The following is an 18,494-nucleotide window of genomic DNA, read 5'->3' as shown; positions in this document are numbered from 1 at the left end:
CCAGAATGAAGCAAGAAGAGTTACACTGTGCAAAACTTGAGATATCTTTCTGAAACTTACACTGCACAGCCAGCCTTGAGAAAACTGCCTCAAAAATTCACCTGTGGTGAGCTTCTTTATTTGTAAACATGGGTGTGTAATAAATTACTTGGTTTTCATCATCGTGCTGCTACACATAAGACCAGATTTTGCACCAGAGCTGGTATACTTTCATACCAGTTTTTCAAGGCTTTCATACTGATGGCCAAAATATTTAATACCAGCACTTTAAAGGCTTGACGAGTGGCATGCTTTATTCATATAGTCCTTTAAATAAAAAGCTCTCCCCTACCCCTGTCAAACTCTCTAAAAAGATTTATTAGCTACCTGTTAAGCACTTCTCTGAGACAGACAAATGAAATCAATGCTTTAGTACCTCAGTTTTACACACTGAGAAGTTGAGACGAAAAGAGATGTTATTGTCTCTGGTCTTTGCCCAGGAGATTGCGGGGCTTTTACACAGGGCTTTAAACTAGATATGAAGGGGGAGGCGGATAACATCGAGCTAGCCCTTAACAAGGGGTGGAAGGATGGGTATCAGGGGTCAGGTGTTTGGGAGGCTACTTCTCCAAAACACCTTATAGGTAATAAAGGGTCCACTGGGAAGGTGATGCAACCGAAGGGCAGATGAAGTGCCTTTACACTAACACACAAAACTTGGGTAAAAACAGAAGGAGCTGGAAGCTACTGTGCTAGTTGAAAGTTATGATCTAGTTAACAACAAGGAAACATGGTGGAATGAGTCCCGTGACTGGAATGTGGCTATCAATGGCTACAGGCTGTTCAGAAGAGACAGACCGGGAAGGAGGGGTGGAGGCGTTGCCCTCTATCTCAGGAAAAGGATAGAATGTGAAGAGTGGTCATTGAAGAGTAGCCACAAACAGGTTGAAAGCTTGTGGGTAAAAATTAAAGATGAAAGAACCAATGGGAACCTTGTGGTTGGTGTATACTACAGGCCATCTGATCAAGGAGAAACAACTGACGAAGTCTTCTTCCTCCAGCTATAAGAAGCTTCGCGCTTGCAAGCTCTCATCCTACTCAGGGACTTCAACCACCCAGACATATGCTGGAAAAGTAGCACAGCAAGCTGTAGGCAATCCAGGAGACTCCTGGAGTGCATTGAGGATAAGTTCTTAGTCCACCTGATAGAGACCCCCACCCGAGGAGATGCAATTCTGGACCTTATGGTCACCAATAGAAGTGAACCCACTACTGACATTAGGATCGGAGGCAGCCTGGGCTGCAGTGATCATGCACTGGTCGAGTTCAAGGTCCAGAGGAATATGGGACAGGTGAGGAGTATAGTCAGGACACTAAATTTCAAGAAAGCAGACTTCCAGCTCTTCAAGGAATTACTTGGTAGAACTCCCTGGGACATGGTCCTCCGAGACAAGGGAGCTGAACAGAGCTGGAAAATATTTAAGGAAGCTTTCCATAAAGCACAAGAGCGCTCAGTCCCTGTATGTAGAAAATCAGGCAGGAAAGGGAAGAGACCGGCATGGCTGAGTTGAGACCTGCTGGTTAAACTAAAAGAGAAGAAGCAACTACATAGGCAGTGCAAGCAGGGACAGGTAACCTGGGACGTGTATAGAGACGCTGCCCGGTTGTGTAGGGATGAAGTCAGGAAGGCCAAGGCACAGCTGGAGCTGAACTTGACAAGGGAATTGAAGACTAACAAGAAGGGCTTTTACAGGCACGTCAATCAAAAGAGGAAGGTCAAAGAGAACATACCCCCACTGATGAGATGTATCCCAGAGTCCTGAGGGAATTGGCAGATGTGGTTGTCAAGCCACTCTCCATGATATTTGAAAAGTCATGGCAGTCTGGAGAAGGCCCTGGTGACTGGAAGAAGGGTAACATTGTGCCCATTTTTAAAAACGGTAGAAAAGATGACCCTGAGAACTACTGACCTGTTAGCCTCACCTCTGTGCCTGGGAAGATTATGGAACAGATCCTCCTAGAAGATATGCTAAAGCATATGGAGGACACGGAAGTGATTAATGGCAGCCAGCACGGCTTCACCAGGGGCAAATCCTGTATGACCAACTTAGTGGCTTTCTATGATGGGGTAACCGCAGCAGTGGACATGGGTAAACCAAGGGATGTGATCTATCTGGACTACTTCAAAGCCTTTGACACGGTCCCCCACAACATCTTTCTCTCTAAGTTGGAGAGATATGGATTCGATGGGTGGATGGTATGGTGGATAAGAAACTGCTTGGATGGTCATATTCAAAGAGTAGTGGTCAATGGCTCAAAGTCCAGATGGAGATCCATGACAAGTGAGGTCCCTCAGGGGTCTATACTGGGACTGGTGCTGTTCAATATCTTTATCAATGATATTGACAGCAAGATTGAGTGCACCCTCAGCAAGTCTGCAGATGATACCAAGCTGAGTGGTGTAGTTGCCACACCAGAAAGGCAGGATGTCATCCAGAGGGACCTGGACAGACTGGAGAACTGGGCCTGTGAGAATCTCATGAGGTTCAACAAGGCCAGGTGTAAGGTCCTGCACCTGGGTCAGGGCAATCCCCAATTTCAGTACACGATGGGGGATGATGTGATTGAGAGCAGCCCTGCAGAGAAGGACTTGAGGGTGCTGGTTGATGAGAAGCTCGACATGAGCCGGCAATGTGCGCTCACAGCCCAGAAGGCCAACTGTGTCCTGGGCTGCATCAAAAGAAGAGTGACCAGCAGGTGGAGGGAAGTTATTCTGCCCCTCTATTCCTCATCTGGAATACTGTGTCCAGTTCTGGAATCCTCAATGTAAGAAGGATATGGAGCTGTTGGAACGGGTCCAGAGCAGCGCTACAAAGATGATCAGAGGGCTGGAGCACCTTCCCTAAGAGAACAGGCTGGGAGAGTTGGGCTTGTTCAGCCTGGAAAAGAGAAGGCTCAGAGGGGATCTTACAGTGACCTTCCAGTACCTGAAGGGGGCCTACGGGAAAGCTGGAGAGGGGCTATTCACAAAGGCTTGTGGTGATAGGACAAGGGGGAACAGGTACAAACCAGAGAGGGGCAGATTTAGACTAGACATTGGGAAGAATTTCTTCACCGTGAGAGTGGTGAGGCACTGCCACAGGTTGCCCAGGGAAGTTATGGCTGTCCCATCCCTGGAGGTGTGCAAGGCCAGGTTGGATGGGGCCTTGGGCAGCCTGATTTGATGGGATGTCCCTGCCAATGGCAAGGGGGTTGGAACTAGATGGGCTTTAAGGTCCCTTCCAACCCAAACTATTCTGTGATTCTATGATTCCATTATTGTCCCTAGTGCTGTGTAGTCCTGTAGGGTGCACAGGCAGTGCAAGTATGTGATAGTGGAGCAGGGCATTAAATGCAGAGGTTGGTACCTCTACTGCAGACTAGCAATGGTCCAAAGATGTTTCATCATAGGACTTCTACATTATGATCTAGTGTGAGCAAATATGTGCAGAAAGGGACAGGTTCTCTGGTATTCTTAGTGCCACGTAAGAAAAGGAAAGCAAACTTTATCTAGCCTGAGACTTGGATCAGCAAAGGTCCCCACTGTAGAAAGAAATTAAAGGTGGTGGATGAGATAGCATAACATCTGGTTAAATATGCATGTAAAAGGAAGAAGCTGATTCACAAAGAAGTCCCACTCTGCTGATTTTTCTCTTGGTAACAGAAAGTCACTTTTTCTAACCCAAATCATAGCTGGATTTGTAAGTGCCATAGAGCAGAAGCTCTTGCCTGTAGTGCCATGTCCTGCTGTGAACAATCTGAAGGCAAGATTAGAGGAGAATTAGAGCCTACTGTTTCGATGCAGTAGCATTGATGGACTCATCTGTAAGCTGCAGGCTTAGCTGATGAATAAACACTTCCTTAAATTTAGGCCAATACTTAGGTACTTTGCTGAATATGAAGTCCAAAGGAGAAGGCCTAGCAGAAATCAATATTTATTTTCATATAAATAAAAGCTAGAGGTGGTAAAAAATTAATTTCCCACCCCCCACATGATAGGCTTCCTATTTGCTGAAGAAACTATAGGAAAGAAAAAAACATTTGGGGATTTTAGGGATTCCTACAACCATGATGAATGCTTCTTTTTTCTTACACACTGAAGTTTCCTATCTAGCCTTAAAAAAAAAAAACGAAAAAAAATAAAAAAACTAACATCTTCAGCATGCCTGATTCTAGATTTGCATTCAAAATACAAAGCTTTGTTTTCTTCCAAAGCGCTACAGGAATGTGACACATACAGGCACACGTCAGACCAACCTCAGGATGTAGCATGGCCAGCATGCAGTTGTGCATTTCAACACATCACATGAGAACTGAAAGAAGAATTTCTGGCACAGCACTGGCACTGGAACTAGATGGTCATAGAATCACAGAATCACAGAATCATAGAAGAGTTTGGGTTGGAGGGAACCTTAAAGATCATCTAGTTCCAACCCCCTGCCATGGGCAGGGACATCCCACTAGATCAGGCTGCCCAAGGCCTCACCCAATCTGACCTTGAACACCTCCAGGGATGGTACAGCCACAGCTTCCCTGGGCAACCTGTGCCAGTGTCTCACCACTCTAATGGTGAAGAAATTCCTCCTTGTATTTAGTCTAAATCTGCCCCTCTCCAGTTTATAGCCATTGTCCCTAGTCCTATCACTACAAGACTTTGCAAACAGTCCCTCCCCAGCTCTCTTGTAGCCCCTTGAAGTACTGGAAGGTCGATATAAGGTCTCCTCAGAGCCTTCTCTTGTAGCCCCTTGAGGTACTGGAAGGTCACTATAAGGTCTCCTGGGAGCCGTCTCTTCTCCAGGCTAAACAACCCCACCTCTGTCAGCCTGTCCTCATACGGGAAGTGCTCCAGCCCTGTGATCATCTTTGTAGCACTGCTTTAGATCCATTCCAACAGTTCCATATCCTTCTTATGTTGAAGATTGCAGAACTGAATACAATATTCCAGATGAGATCTCACACGGGAGGAATAGAGGGGTCACGATCTTTAAGGCCCCTTCCAACCCAAATGATTCTATGAAAACTCTCCACCCTCCCTGTCACAGAACGTTAAGGTTTTTTTGTTTGGTTGGTTTTGTTTTGTTTACTCCTACATGAGGTGCCAAAAATAAAGGCTGGTGGGAATGGGTGAAAATGAGATCTGCTCTACCTCAACCAGAAACTCGATGACCCACATAGAACCACGAAGTTCTTTGACATGAGCCTCACAGATTCTTGAGACACAAAGCTCACCATCACCTGCACCCTGTGCTGCTGTTTGACCTCATGTTTGCCTAACACCTGACCTAAATGCCCCGCAGGACGGTTGCTTTGGCACCGCCTACTAAAAATCAACCCTTGTTTCTAATAAGTAATAATTTAGAAACAGGCTATTCCTGCCACAGAGCAAAACCCGCCGAAGCGCCCCCTCCCTCCCCCGGTTCCCCAGGCGCCCCCGCTGGAGCCGCTCACTGCGCCCTCTGCCGGCCCCGCGGCGCTCAGCCCGCAGCCAGCGCCTGGGGGGAACCGGCGCGCCGAAGGAAAACGTCCTTTAAAAGCCAAAGTACTGAAGAATGCAGAAGCGCTTGAATAAAAAAAACAGGTTTAATCAAATAAATAAATAAATAAATAAATCCGCCCCAAAGCAGTGCGCCCAGGTGGCCAAGATGGCTTGTATCAGAAACGGCGTGACCAGCAGGACCAGGGAGGTTCTTCTGCCCCCGTGCTCGGCACTTTGAATCCTGTGTTCAGTTCTGGGCCTCTCTCTACAAAAAGGATGTTGAGGCTCTGGAGCGTGTCCAGAGAAAATCAACGAAGCTGGTGAAGGGGATGGAGAACAAGGAGCCGCTGAGGGAACTGGGATTGTTTAGCCTTGAGAAGAGGAGGCTGAGGGGAGACCTTATTGCTCTCCACAACTACCTGAAAGGAGGTTGTAGAGAGGAGGGTGCTGGACTCTTCTCCCAAGTGACAGAGGACAGGACAAGGCGGAATGGCCTCAAGCTGTGCCAGGGGATGTTCAGGCTGGACATCAGAAAAAAATGTTTCACAGAAGAGGTCATTGGGCACCGGCAGAGGCTGCCCAGGGAGGTGGTTGAGTCCCCATCCCTGGAGGTATTTAAAAGATGGATAGCCGAGGTGCTCAGGGATATGATAGGAATGGTTGGACTTGATGATCCAAGAGTTTTTTTCCAACTTGGTGATTCTATGAACCATCCCCGGGACACCAAAAAAAAAAAAAAAATTCCTTTCAAGACTTTGGAGAGAAAACAGCAAAAGCCACAGAAGTTGGTAAGAGGCTGTTCAACTCCATCTTACACCAGGAAACTAAATCAAGCCATCAGAGAAACCAAAGTTGTGCCCGTCTGCTGGCTGTCAAGTCCTATCTGCCTCAAATTTAGGTTTCATGACAGCTAAGAGAGTTGGGGTTGTTCAGCCTGGAGAAGAGAAGGCTCCCAGGAGACCTTATAGTGACCTTCCAGTACCTCAAGGGGCTACAAGAAAGGTGGGAAGGGACTTTTTACAAGGGCCTGTAGTGATAGGACTAGGGGTAATGGCTATAAACTAGAGAGGGGCAGATTTAGGCTGGACATAAAGAGGAATTTCTTCACAATGAGAGTGGTGAGACACTGGTACAGTTTGCCCAGGGAAGCTGTGGCTGCCCCATCCCTGGAGGTGTTCAAGGCCAGGTTGGATGGAGCCTTGGGCAGCCTGGTCTAGTGGGAAGTGTCCCTGCCCATGGCAGGGGGCTTGGAACTGGATGATATTTAAGGTCCCTTCCAATCCAAACTATTCTATGATTCTATGATGCTATGGAATGTTTATAAAAGCCATGAATAATCTTTTTTAAAAAAAACTAAAATCGGCTCTACAAAAAGAAATCTTTGGTAAATTCACATCTGCAGAAAACTGTCAGAATCTGAATAATCAATACATCGATATTATAGTGCCCTTCAGGAACCTGAATTTTACAGTTGTACTCTCATTCTGCCAGTTTTGATCCCTTAGCAGATCTTAAAGAGGAGCCGTAGGCAGGTTTGATAGTATAACAGGAACTGACCCTTTAATCATAGAGAAGTTTCCATACATGTGCAATAGTAGCAACGTTTTTTCAATAAGAAAAGATGTGCCTTTCCTTACAGTGTTCACCGTGAAACATCACCGCTTGTAGCACTGACCAAGAACCTACATGCGATGGTGTAGAAATTGTTGAAATAAAAAGTGAAACTAGCCAATACTAATTGGCCTGAGAAAGATGATAGGAGGAAATTCTCATAAAATTGGTGTTTTTAATTATTTTGGGCTCCAACATCTTTGGGTGACACTAGACACAGCAACCAAGGAAAGAAAAGAGAATACAGAACTAGGAACAACTTAGCTTTGTCTGTGTTCTTGGGTTCTTTTTCCAGATCTACCATAAACCTGCAGTTAAACCTTCATAGAAGTAATTTATTATCTTTGTCACTCATTTCTCCATCTTGGAATCAAAGTACTTCCTTTACTATATTCTGTATATTTGGACTGTAAGATTTGTTATAATATACGACTATTGCAGAGAGTGCAAGAAGCCTTCAAAATGACCCCCTAGGATAATGATCCAACATGCTGCTTGAGTCTCTAGATACTATCATATAAGTGATACTAACGTGAATTCTGTCCTTTACTTTTAATTTCATCTTAACTTTATCTTGGTGAAATGCCCCATCTTAAAGTGCACAGACTTCCACAGACATGCTGAACCTCTTCCACAAGAGCTGGGGGTGCTCATCAATTCCCAGGAAAAAAACAGTACTTTGTACAATCATACACAGTCTCTACAAGGTAAATTGAGATGATTGAAAGCGATAATAGCTTATTTGTAAGGATTCCATTCATCCACAAGCACGCCTACACAGGTATATCCCATATGTCAGATTAAAAACAGATTAGGAATTGTTTAAGTGGCATCTAAAAATCTATTATCAGATATGTTATTTTTTATGTACTTTCTTCTAACAGTTCTGCCATGGTTCATCATAGCAAATGAAAAACCATTTTATTTACTTTTACCTCCACAACAACTGGTAAAAAAACCCCAGACACTAGCACAGGACACCACCTCAATCTCATCACAGTAGCAGCACACACTAACTCTACTCCACGCTCTCCAAATGGGTGGGAAGGCTGTTTACTCATGACATCGCTGTTGGCTTTCAGTCCCAAACCAAAGGACAGCACCGAACTGAGACAAAAGCTTTCCAGTCATACTCTTTACACTTAGCACAGCACATGAAATAAAAGCTCTGTGTGTATGCATGTATGTGTCTATATTTAGCCATCTTGTAAAACTGAAGTAGGACACTACCAAATTAAAGTCCACCAGAGTTTCTAGCTACACACACCCTATCTGTTCTCATCTGCATAGCCGCAGTGCTTGTGTAATACCTGACTGTCAGCAGGGCTTACCATACCTAATACCACTTCCATAATATTGACATCTGACCCAACACAAAATCATGATACTATCCAGTACCACAAAACCACTAGGTATTTAGGACAACGAGCAATGAACATTTCAAGGGGCCTTGGGTGTAATCAGGGATCTCTTCCATTTCTCTCAACTTTCCAGCTGCTCTGATATTACTGAGGGCCAGAACTCTAGTGCTTGCCGTCATGACAGCTGCAGTTCAAGGCTATGGTAGGAGCGTTGAGAATTATTCTTCTTCATCCATTCCTCTGGAAGAACAGGATTAGGGTTTGGTATTACGAAGTATGAAACTCACTCACTGAGCTGTGTCATGCACCTAAACCTGCAAGGTATCAACACTGCAAAAGTAGGCTCTAACTAGAAAAACTATGTTATTACGGAATGATTTATTATACCCTTGAACTGCTAGCAAGACAATAGTTTGATTCTATTTACTGACCAGCTGGTGACTAGCTGTGACTTACCAGAACAAAAATCCTAGGTGCATGTATCTCTTGAATTATGCAGAAGTCTTGAACTTCTGGATAAAACTTACTGTTCTAATGGGCCACTCCAAAAGCTCAGGTGCAGTCCAAGCAAGTATTCACACCCCGGATGCCAATCCCACTGACTCCTAGACTGGCAGCTTCTGGAGCTAAGATCCCCTTCTGCTTCTGTTACAGCAGTGGTCTTACAAGAAGTACTTCTAAACAGTTAACAAACGTAAAACATAATAAAACTAAGGTTTAGCCCAATTTGATGTTGTAGAATTGCATTATTTGCATATGTTACATAACAGAGAACCCCTCAAAGCCACAACCAGGTTGCCCAAGCCCTAGGTGAAGTGAAACTACAGAACATTTAGATCAAATTTTTTTCAAATTTATTTTAAGTGTTCTACAGTTGTCATCTCTGTGCTTTCTAAGGCACCTTAAATTATTACATCTTTGCCTCCCCAGTCATCTAACATTTCACTAAGGAATACAGATATCAGCATAAAGTAGCTTCCTAGGTTCAGCATCAGACTTTAACACAGTGTCCCCCTCCCAAATATACAGTATTTCTAGTGTCCATGTTGAAGATAAGTTACACTATGTTTTTCTCAAATTGTCGAAAGCTACCTTTAAAGATGTTAGGCTTTCAAATCAGAAAAGGGAAAAATCATGCTTGGCTACTGAATCTATTCTGAACATGAACAGATGGAGTGAAATTATTTTGTGGTGTAACTGATAAGGAAAGTTAATCACTAGTTAGAAATTCGTTGGAAAATACATTTAAATGGTAGAGCCAAACAATATCACTTGTCTTATTTGACTGCCACCGGCAATGCAACGGAAGTAGTACTCCTGAGATGCAGAAGAGATGTTTATACCAGGGAAAACACGAGAGAGAGACATGCAGAGGTCTCTTTATCTGATAACTTTGTGGTAATTGCCTTTCATGCCCCATGGCATGTAGGATGCACTAATTTCGCATTCAGTGAGTACAGGAAAGAAGCACAATGCAAACAAAGAAGAGTCAAACTCTACACTATTGCTTTACCTTACTAAATTACCAAGGCACGGGAGTGTTTGGATCATAACAAAGCCTGACATAGACATTTCTGTGGGCCAACGTTATCCTCTTCCTAGAGTCCAGTTTTATTTCCATCAGTGTGCCCAACTAATTTCACCAGGTCTTTCTGAGCAGCTCTCCTGTGAGTTATGGTTCTATTTGCTGGCTCAGATTTTGCCCTTGTTTTGAACCGCAGCTCATTGGTTACAGGCATTTCTTCCTCTTGTCCAACTGCCTGCTGACATGTCCTTCATTGAAGGTAAGGAGCTGTCAGGGTTTAGTCCCACCCGGCTAAATTTCAGCAGCTAAAACCATGCAGTTGAGCTACCATAATCCCTCTCCCTCCCTATCCTGCAGGGAAAAGGGAGCGGGAAATGAGAGGAAAATTACTTGTGGGTTGGAAACTAAAACTACAGCTTTAATGAAATGATAATAAAAATAATAATAATGAAAATAATTAGGCAGTTATAAAATATATACAAATATATGAGGTTGCACCCCACCTCACCCCTTGATGACTGTAAGTCACCACAAATACTGTAGAGCAGACACGAGGGCATGGGTCCGTGGCTAGGAGGGAGCTGGACTCAGGAGCTGTATTCAGGAATGCACAGATCTGGGATCAGGAGCAACCAGTCAGACAAGGTCCTCACTGGATGTTGTCCATCGCAGAAGGGAGAGAGACCCTCGTGATCTCTCAAATTTATACCGAGCATGACATATACGGGATGGAATACTCTGTTGGTCAGTTTATTCTGCCCCATTCGTCCCTCCTCACAGGTGCAGCCCCTTTTCTGCCAATTTGAGGATGGCCTTGGCTAAGTAACCATTGGCCTTTTTGCATACCAATGCCCTGTGTTATCACCTTGGAACAAGAACACTGTCTCAAAAACGTACAGTTAGCTTTCAGAGAATGAAGTTACTTACAGCAATAGCCACAAAACTGACTCTAATTTAGCTCAAACCACAACAGGAGCCTTCAAAAACTGTTTTAACCAAAATCTACAGAAATTTTGCCTCTGGTTTTACTGTTTAGGACTTGTCTCTATTGCATCTTCCTCTCTCTTCACCAACTACTGCATAGAAGCAAAGTCACTAGCTTTACCAAGCATAGCTCCATTCCCAGGTACCTTCCTCTGACAAACAGGGGTTTTTAAGTATTTTTAATTTACATTTTTGTGTTTTCTCCTGTACTTTTTATACGGGCAGTGTCTCACCTCTTAAAAACCACATACAGCTGTGAGCACATGTGTTGCCTCTTTCTCATAATAGCTGACCCCAAAGACAACAAGCCTTTATTACTAACTGCAGGGAAGAATGCACAACATGATGCTTTACCTAACACAGCTGTAGCTCCTGCACATCTGCTTTACAGCCATTTATTCCGCATACAGACTCATCACTTCATGTAGTTTAATTGTAGAGGAAGAATACCAAGGACAAGAGTGAAAGAATGGACTAAGGTGCACATACAGGCATACACACCTATACAAAAATGTCACTAATTTTATTAATTGCTGTTTATAATCTGTTCACACCCCTGGTCCCCAGCCTCATTATGAAAAATCTTATTAGAGTACTGTTCCACAAACACTACAGTCTTTTTCACAAGGATTAGACATCGGATGCCAGAGTGAGATTTTGTATTAATGGCACACTGAGGCAATAACTAGTAATACATTGATACTTTACATTCTTATGAATTTGTTAATAGAGGCCAATATTCACCCCTGTGGAAGCTCCCATTGCATACAATACAAGTTGTACCCATTTCTGTAAGGGATGAGTTGAGTGCAGAGGGTTTGGTGGTTATTGTTACAGAGAAATGGTTGGAGAGGAACAAAGATAAAGTCCAAGGTCTAAATGCCAGATTTGCATGTATGCCAGCTGCTCTGCAGCACAGGGGAGAGACAGAGAGAGGCAAACAAATACTTACCAGGTTTAATTTCCAGCAGCTTCAGCCTGGAATCCTCAGGGGGATGCAAACGCCTCTTTTTGCGCCAGCAACGTGCTGGGTATGTGTACAGCTGACCTGGGGCAAGGCCTGAAGATTAAAGGCAAAAAATAAATGTAATAACATTTTAGTCTGCAAACCACAAACACTGTCTCCAGCATCTTTGTTCTTGCCCTTCCAGCGTCTCCTTGTTGAAGGGTTCAGTCCTTCAAATTGTGAGGCAGAACTACACACTCAAGGCATCCAGTGCTCCTGAGGCTCCTCAACACCTCTTGGGATCAGGCCTACAGAGAATCTGAGTCTCACTTATACACTTCACTCAGCTCACTGAAACCAGAGCTCCACATAAATAATTTGTGATTTCTTCAGGGTAAATAGAATTTCAGACTCTCCTGGGTCACAAGGGTGATGCCTCCTCCACAGGCACAGAAAGCCCCTTGGGAGAGAAGAGATGAAGTTCCAACACGCAAACCATAAGGCCCTGATGCACAAAGCAGCTCAGGGGATTTGCATCTTTATAGTGGGAGCAAACCAAGATCCATGAGATCTGGGTACTTTGTGTTTTTGCTTAATTTCTGGACTTTGAAGACAGATTTTTCATTCTAGTTATTACGTCCTCATGCCAACATCCTGAACGAGGAAGGAGATACAGCATTAATGTTTATATTAGTGCATGCTCCATTGAATCTCATTTGGCATTACTGGCTTCTGAACTGCCCTGGTTCTCCTGACAGACACCTCTTAGCCAAAACTGAAGCTACGCTTTGCTCTCTTGTATTCAGAACACAGCAGGACTTTCTGAATGCATTGCTACTAGGGGCACGGAAACACACTGCCAAGTGCTTCAAAGTACCCTAAGCTGTCCCAGATATTCATGATACAGAGAAATAACCAGCAAGACATAGAAAAGTTAGAAGAATTTCATTCTCTCTTCCACTTCCCCTGCCCTCTTTTCCACCCAATTCTGCTTTAGCTCTTCTGTCCTCCTGCTCTTTCTGTTAGCCTTGAAGGAACTATAAAACATGACTGCAATTCCAGGTTCATTTCCCTTAGAAAACAGGTAAGATCACATAAGATTGAAGGCAGAAGTGGTGTTACTATATCTGAAGCTGTACCAACAATGAACAGCTGGACAACATCAAGGCTGTGCCAGTAAAGCAGTGAAGCAAAGGAAGCAGGATGGCCCAAGAGTTCTCAGCCATCCCTTCTGAAGCGGCCAGGAAAGTGTACCAGCTTGGGAATAAAACTGACTCACTGAACCAAATAAGGATAATGAAAAAAGCAATATCCTGTTACTTGGGCAGGGGGAAGACACAACAAAATAATTCATCTTAAGAGAATGGGCTAATCAAATTCTACAAGTGAAGCCTAAGCTCCTGGTTTGAAATACTTCAGCTGCTAGGAATGCCAGTTCAGACCCCAGCACTCTCCACGTACTTCCAAGGCCTTCGTGCATAAATGGAGTATATACAGCACACTGCCTGGGTATGGCCAAGAGGTGAAGTATTTGCAGAGATCCTAGCAGTTTCAGAGCACAGAGTGCTACTGATCTGGGCTTTTCATGCCCTTCTTTCATTGCTACACAGCTTGCTGGGCTTTGTGCCCACCCCAAGAAGGATACATTTCAAAGTGGGGCATTTGGAACTGTTTTGGGAATAAAAATGTGAATAACTTGCACTTCTACAGTGTTTGGACACATTCTCCATGGTACTTTGCAAACATTAACCACTGCAAAAATTTGCTATTATGATGAGGTGGATAGTGTCTGGCTCTGATGTGAGTAATTAAAGAGGTGGAGGCAAAAGGCCTCATCCTTGCACAGTACATCCTATGCAAGAATTCACTCACAAGATTGAAATGGAGGTTTCTAGACCAAAGCACTAGAACAGAGAATCAGCTCTCTATTACACAGGCCTCCACAGAGAAGTAATTTGAATGAAATAAACACCACAGCTTTGAGCCTTTGTCTCAAAGAGAAAGGAGAAGGGAATCTACTGAAATTTTGGGGAGTATCTGTTTATGTGGGTTCAATTATTGAGTGTTCTTATACAAATTAGTAGTTCTAGATTCAGCCTGGGCAGTAAAGGCAACCACAAATGCTGCAAACCCAACAAGAAACAAAGCAGGTATCCTTGAAAAGACAAAGGTAGGAAACCGTCTTCCCTAGAGGACCTATAGCCCACTTCAGGTGGCAGTTAGATCAATAAGAGATGGATGACCCAACGTGTGCTGGCTCACATGAAGTGTGGATCTTTGTTTACACAAAGGAGGGGCAATGAAGAAAGGGTCATCCCTAAACACTTTAAATCTAGCCCCTCCACAGTCCATCTTGCAGCACATGTGGAAATAATGCTTATAACAGGTCTTACTATCCTTAGTACTGGCTCAGTTGTCTCTCCCTCTGGTACCTTATAGGGCAACCAGAGAAGGTTCCAACCATTTGCTTATAGAGGAAATAGCAGAACCTGCAGTGAGTTATGTTGTTTATCTCATTAGTGTAGGAGAGCCATAACTCAAAGCTGGTGTGAAAGGCCGGGGAGGAGGGGAGAAGAAAGAGGGAGTTGTGTGCAGTACTGTGTGAAATTAACCCTGAACTGTTTATCATGAGATGCAGTTTTCTGACTCCTTTAACAAAGCAGACAGCAAGAAACCAGGTTAATGTGCTGAGATCAAGACTCTCCTCTCTGTTTTTCAAGCCCACTGTAAGTGAAAAGAGGTCCTGGAGTTTTGCCACTTGTCTTTATACAGTTTTTCAGGTTAGGGATAGTAAATGGCAGTGAATACAGCACACAAGACAGATACCATGGTGGTTGGCAGAGAATTTTCAGAGCCCTTCAGTATGGGCATAATCACATTGTATAGCTTGAAAACAGGCGTGCTAAAGACTGCAGAGGGATGCCTTGACCCACCATAATAATACAAGAAATAGATGATGCAAAGACACCCAAGGGAGCACTAAATGGGCTAATAAAAATCAAGACAGAGGAGAGCAAATATGGGGGAGGAGGCCTGCTTCATTTCACACTGATTATTCTAATTCAAAACAACAAATGCAACAGATTTTGTAGCCGATGCAGATGCAAGAGGCTTGTTTCACTGAAGACTCTCTGTGAAGAGTGTTTCACCATTAGTCCTCACTGCAGACCTGCAAGAGAAATGCCATTGATCCTCTTTTGTAGGGTAAGCTGCCAAACAGTTCGCTATCAGAAGTGAGGAAAGAAAAATTCACACAGTGAATTTGCTCAAATTAGTCCGCAGACCTTGTGGTTGAGAAAGGCAAAGCATTAAGACCTCTTGGTTCCTGGTGTGATGCTGTAACACTGTTATGATGATTTCTTCTGTAAGTGCAGAGACACCAAGGAGACCCATACAAGATTACCTGTGTCTCTCTTTGTAGCAGATGCTCTTGCCAAAACAATGTTTGTGGAATGTACACCTGCTATGACTGCATTTAAAAGGATAAAAATAGCAGCACCTTACTCATAACCAGATGTTACAAGAACAGAAATTTCTTGGGTAAACAGATTAGCCAAAAAAAAAAAAAAATCTCTTAGGAATGGGGAATTTTCAGCTGACATAAAAAAAAACAACTATGGTCATGAAGCAACCTACAAAAGAAGGGCTAGCCCAAAACCTCAGACAACTCCCAGCTTGTAAACCACATTCAGCGGTCCCAGTTTATCCTGGTTGTTTTGGCAGCTGAAACGTTCTCAGGGTATTTTTAATGTTGGTAAAACACCTGTTGTCTTCTGCACCAGAAGTGGCTGCATTTTACTGTAGAACAAGTCTTCTGATAGTACTGTCAGACAATACTAAATCTACTTTGGTTCCTTTCCTGAGTATATGCAAGGAAAGACAGGGAAACTTTTAGAGGCAGCAGCTGCTTTCTTAGACTGCTCCCAGGAGGGCAGGGAAATATCCTATGAATTCTCCCACTCCACCTCTTGCAAACTGGTCAGTGGAGGAGGCAAGTGTAGGCTGCACTTTCCCATAATTCCAGATCTGGAGTCTTGAGAGGTTCTTCAGTATGATTTACAGGAAATGGCATGTGTATATGCATGCATGTACATGCTGTGCTTCCAGTGCCCATGCAGCCTAGCCACCTCACTGCCTGGATTCTCTGGTCTGTACCGAAAAGAAAAAGAAAAAAAGAAATAACAATAGAAACCTCCTGTCAAAAATCTTTTCCCTGAGCTAATGATGGGTCAGATACTGAGCCATACTATAGCAAAATTCTCACTGGGATTTCAGGAGGATTTCTGTCTGAGTAACATCTCCAGTCTTTTGACTTGTGACTGTCCTTTGCCTTTCAAATAAGGATTTCAGATGGATTTACTCTAGCAAATGGAAGGCTGACCAAAGTTTACAAAAACAACAGTGCTCTTTTCTGTTGAACGGCACTGAGCTTTGAAACAAGCATTAGCCAAAGACATTTAGGGACATATACAAACTTCTTTCTGTGCCTGAGGAAACTTTGGGTCCAGAACTGATATCCGAGTAACTTGTCCAAAGCAGAACCAGGAATTATATGTGTATTTCTAACCATCAGAACAACGTTTGTTCCAATAATTGGACTCTCCTATATTTTACCTCAGCTTTATATCCTTCCCAATATAATTCCTTATTTTCAGCATTCATTTTCACATCCATCTCTCCACCCTGAAGATGATTCCAGTCCTGCTTAGAGCACAGTATTGTGTCTTCTGCTACAGACTGGAATCAATAGCATTAAAAGAGATACAATGATGCAGCCTTAGAAACTACAGTGTCAGGCACTTCTTTGGGTAGAGAGATAATAATTAGGATGAGCTCTCTGCAGTTACCAAAGAAAATCCCCTGCAGGCACAGAGGTTTAGGCAGCTTCTCTTCTGTGTGGCCAGTAGCAGGTTTGATCTCTTATTAATTAAACCCCGTGAGGGCTCAGTGGCCAGATCTCCATACATGCACATGCATACACAGACACAATGCTACCAACCTGGTCCCCTGTGCCTCTTCTCCATCCAGATGTAGCAGTTGTTCTGAGCTACCCCAGTTTGTGAATCCAGGAAGGGAAGGCGAACACTTCGCTCAGCACACAGCCGAGAGTTATAGCTGCGACAGTGCTCAATTGCTTCTTTGTAGAACTGGTCCCCGAGTCTGCCAAAAGAGACAAGGCAGAGTGTAAGAAGGATTGCACTGGCCCCTCAAAGAAGACTACGAAAGAAGGGACATAAGGTTGGTTTAAAAATGGACAAGCAGCAAAACTTTCCCTGAACACGTGCAAAGCTTGCTGACATGAGACTCTGCTGAAGCAGATCATGCAGAAAGTGCCACCAAAAGATCAGACTCTCAGGAACTCAACACAGATCTTTTTTGTAGTGACAAAGCTACTGAATGAGCAAATGAGGCAACCACGCTGGTCTATGACCCTGGGTCAGGCAACATATGCACCACAGTGACCTCATTCTATTGTTTCTCTTCCCCTGTAGTTTGTCCAGCCGATTCAGCAAACCAGTAATTTCAATCCTACAGCAACTCCTGTGGTATATTTTGAGCAACCAGAAAGACAGCCAAGTTCAGAAGAACTTCACTCCAGCATTTCTATGTCATAAAATCCATAAAAGTAAAGGACAGCCCTCACATTGCGTGCTCCCGAGGCATGAAAACACACCCCTTAACAACTAGGGGCATGTATGCAATGGTCAGTCTAGATATTTTGTCATAATACTTCCACAGTCTTCCACAGTCAAGCCTGAGGCACCCACAGCAGCAGGCAACAACGGCAACTGGTAAGATTCAGCATGGCAAATGCCACTTTCCTCTGGATCCCAGTGGAAAGAACCATTCTAAAGACAATGACATTACTTCATAAATAACTATTTGTTCAAAAAATCTGTAGAATCTTCATCTTCCCTTGAGAAATGTTTAAAAACTCTGCCTACTGGAGATTACCAAAATGCTCCCTCCAAAATTTTTTTACAGGGAAAAGCATCAAAGTAGAGCTGCCCTCAGGACACAAAGCAGCTGTCATGCTGGAGCACTGCAGAGTAGGTGGGCCACACTGCTAACCTCATTCTTGATCTATTGTCAAGGTGAAATTCAATCGTGACATGAATATCTAGGAAAGCTACCCATTAAGGGTAAGTCCATCAGAAAATAGGAGTAGAGTGATACATAGCATAACTTGCTCTGACTTTGATATTTATTACTGTGGGGGAAAAAGTGTACAGCTTGCACAGCACGGAAGCCAAAGGGATGCACGCACAGAGACAAAAGAGGCTCTTTCCTTTTCTATTAGTTGTTTTCTCCACTACCCTCTTCCATAGGCATAACTGGCATTTTAAAATCATACTCCATTTGCACATTTCTGCACGTTAAATCAGTGCAAATTGCTGTGTTTTATTATCTCTCTCATTTTTCTGACTCAGGTCTTTTAAGTCACTCCTCAGTTGCATCTTATGACTTCCATGGGAAATACACTCTTTTCCCCTGGGCTGTACTGACCCAATATCCTCTCACTGACAGGAGCTCAGGGAAGAATACAAGAGCAGGGAAAATACAGAGGGAGAT

At 43.7% G+C, this 18,494-nt stretch overlaps 1 protein-coding gene across 10 annotated transcripts in view; it reads right to left on the bottom strand.

Moving 5' to 3' along the window:
- Positions 1-18,494, bottom strand: part of DPF3 (double PHD fingers 3) — a 183,301-nt gene that overhangs the window by 95,903 nt on the left and 68,904 nt on the right. For all 10 annotated transcript variants that reach the window (XR_008449951.1, XR_008449950.1, XR_008449952.1 and 7 more), the window contains 2 exons: positions 16,921-17,081; positions 11,928-12,035 (listed from right to left, as the gene is read on the bottom strand). Coding sequence is in view for 6 of the 10 variants with exons in the window: in XM_054067023.1 (XP_053922998.1) it covers positions 11,928-12,035; positions 16,921-17,081 (269 nt within the window). In the remaining 4 variants the exon portion in view is untranslated. The remainder of the gene's footprint in view (positions 1-11,927; positions 12,036-16,920; positions 17,082-18,494) is intronic.

The sequence above is a fragment of the Cuculus canorus genome, chromosome 5 (genome assembly GCF_017976375.1).
Source record: "Cuculus canorus isolate bCucCan1 chromosome 5, bCucCan1.pri, whole genome shotgun sequence".
Lineage (NCBI taxonomy): Eukaryota > Metazoa > Chordata > Aves > Cuculiformes > Cuculidae > Cuculus > Cuculus canorus.
This window is presented reverse-complemented; position numbering and strand designations above follow the sequence as displayed.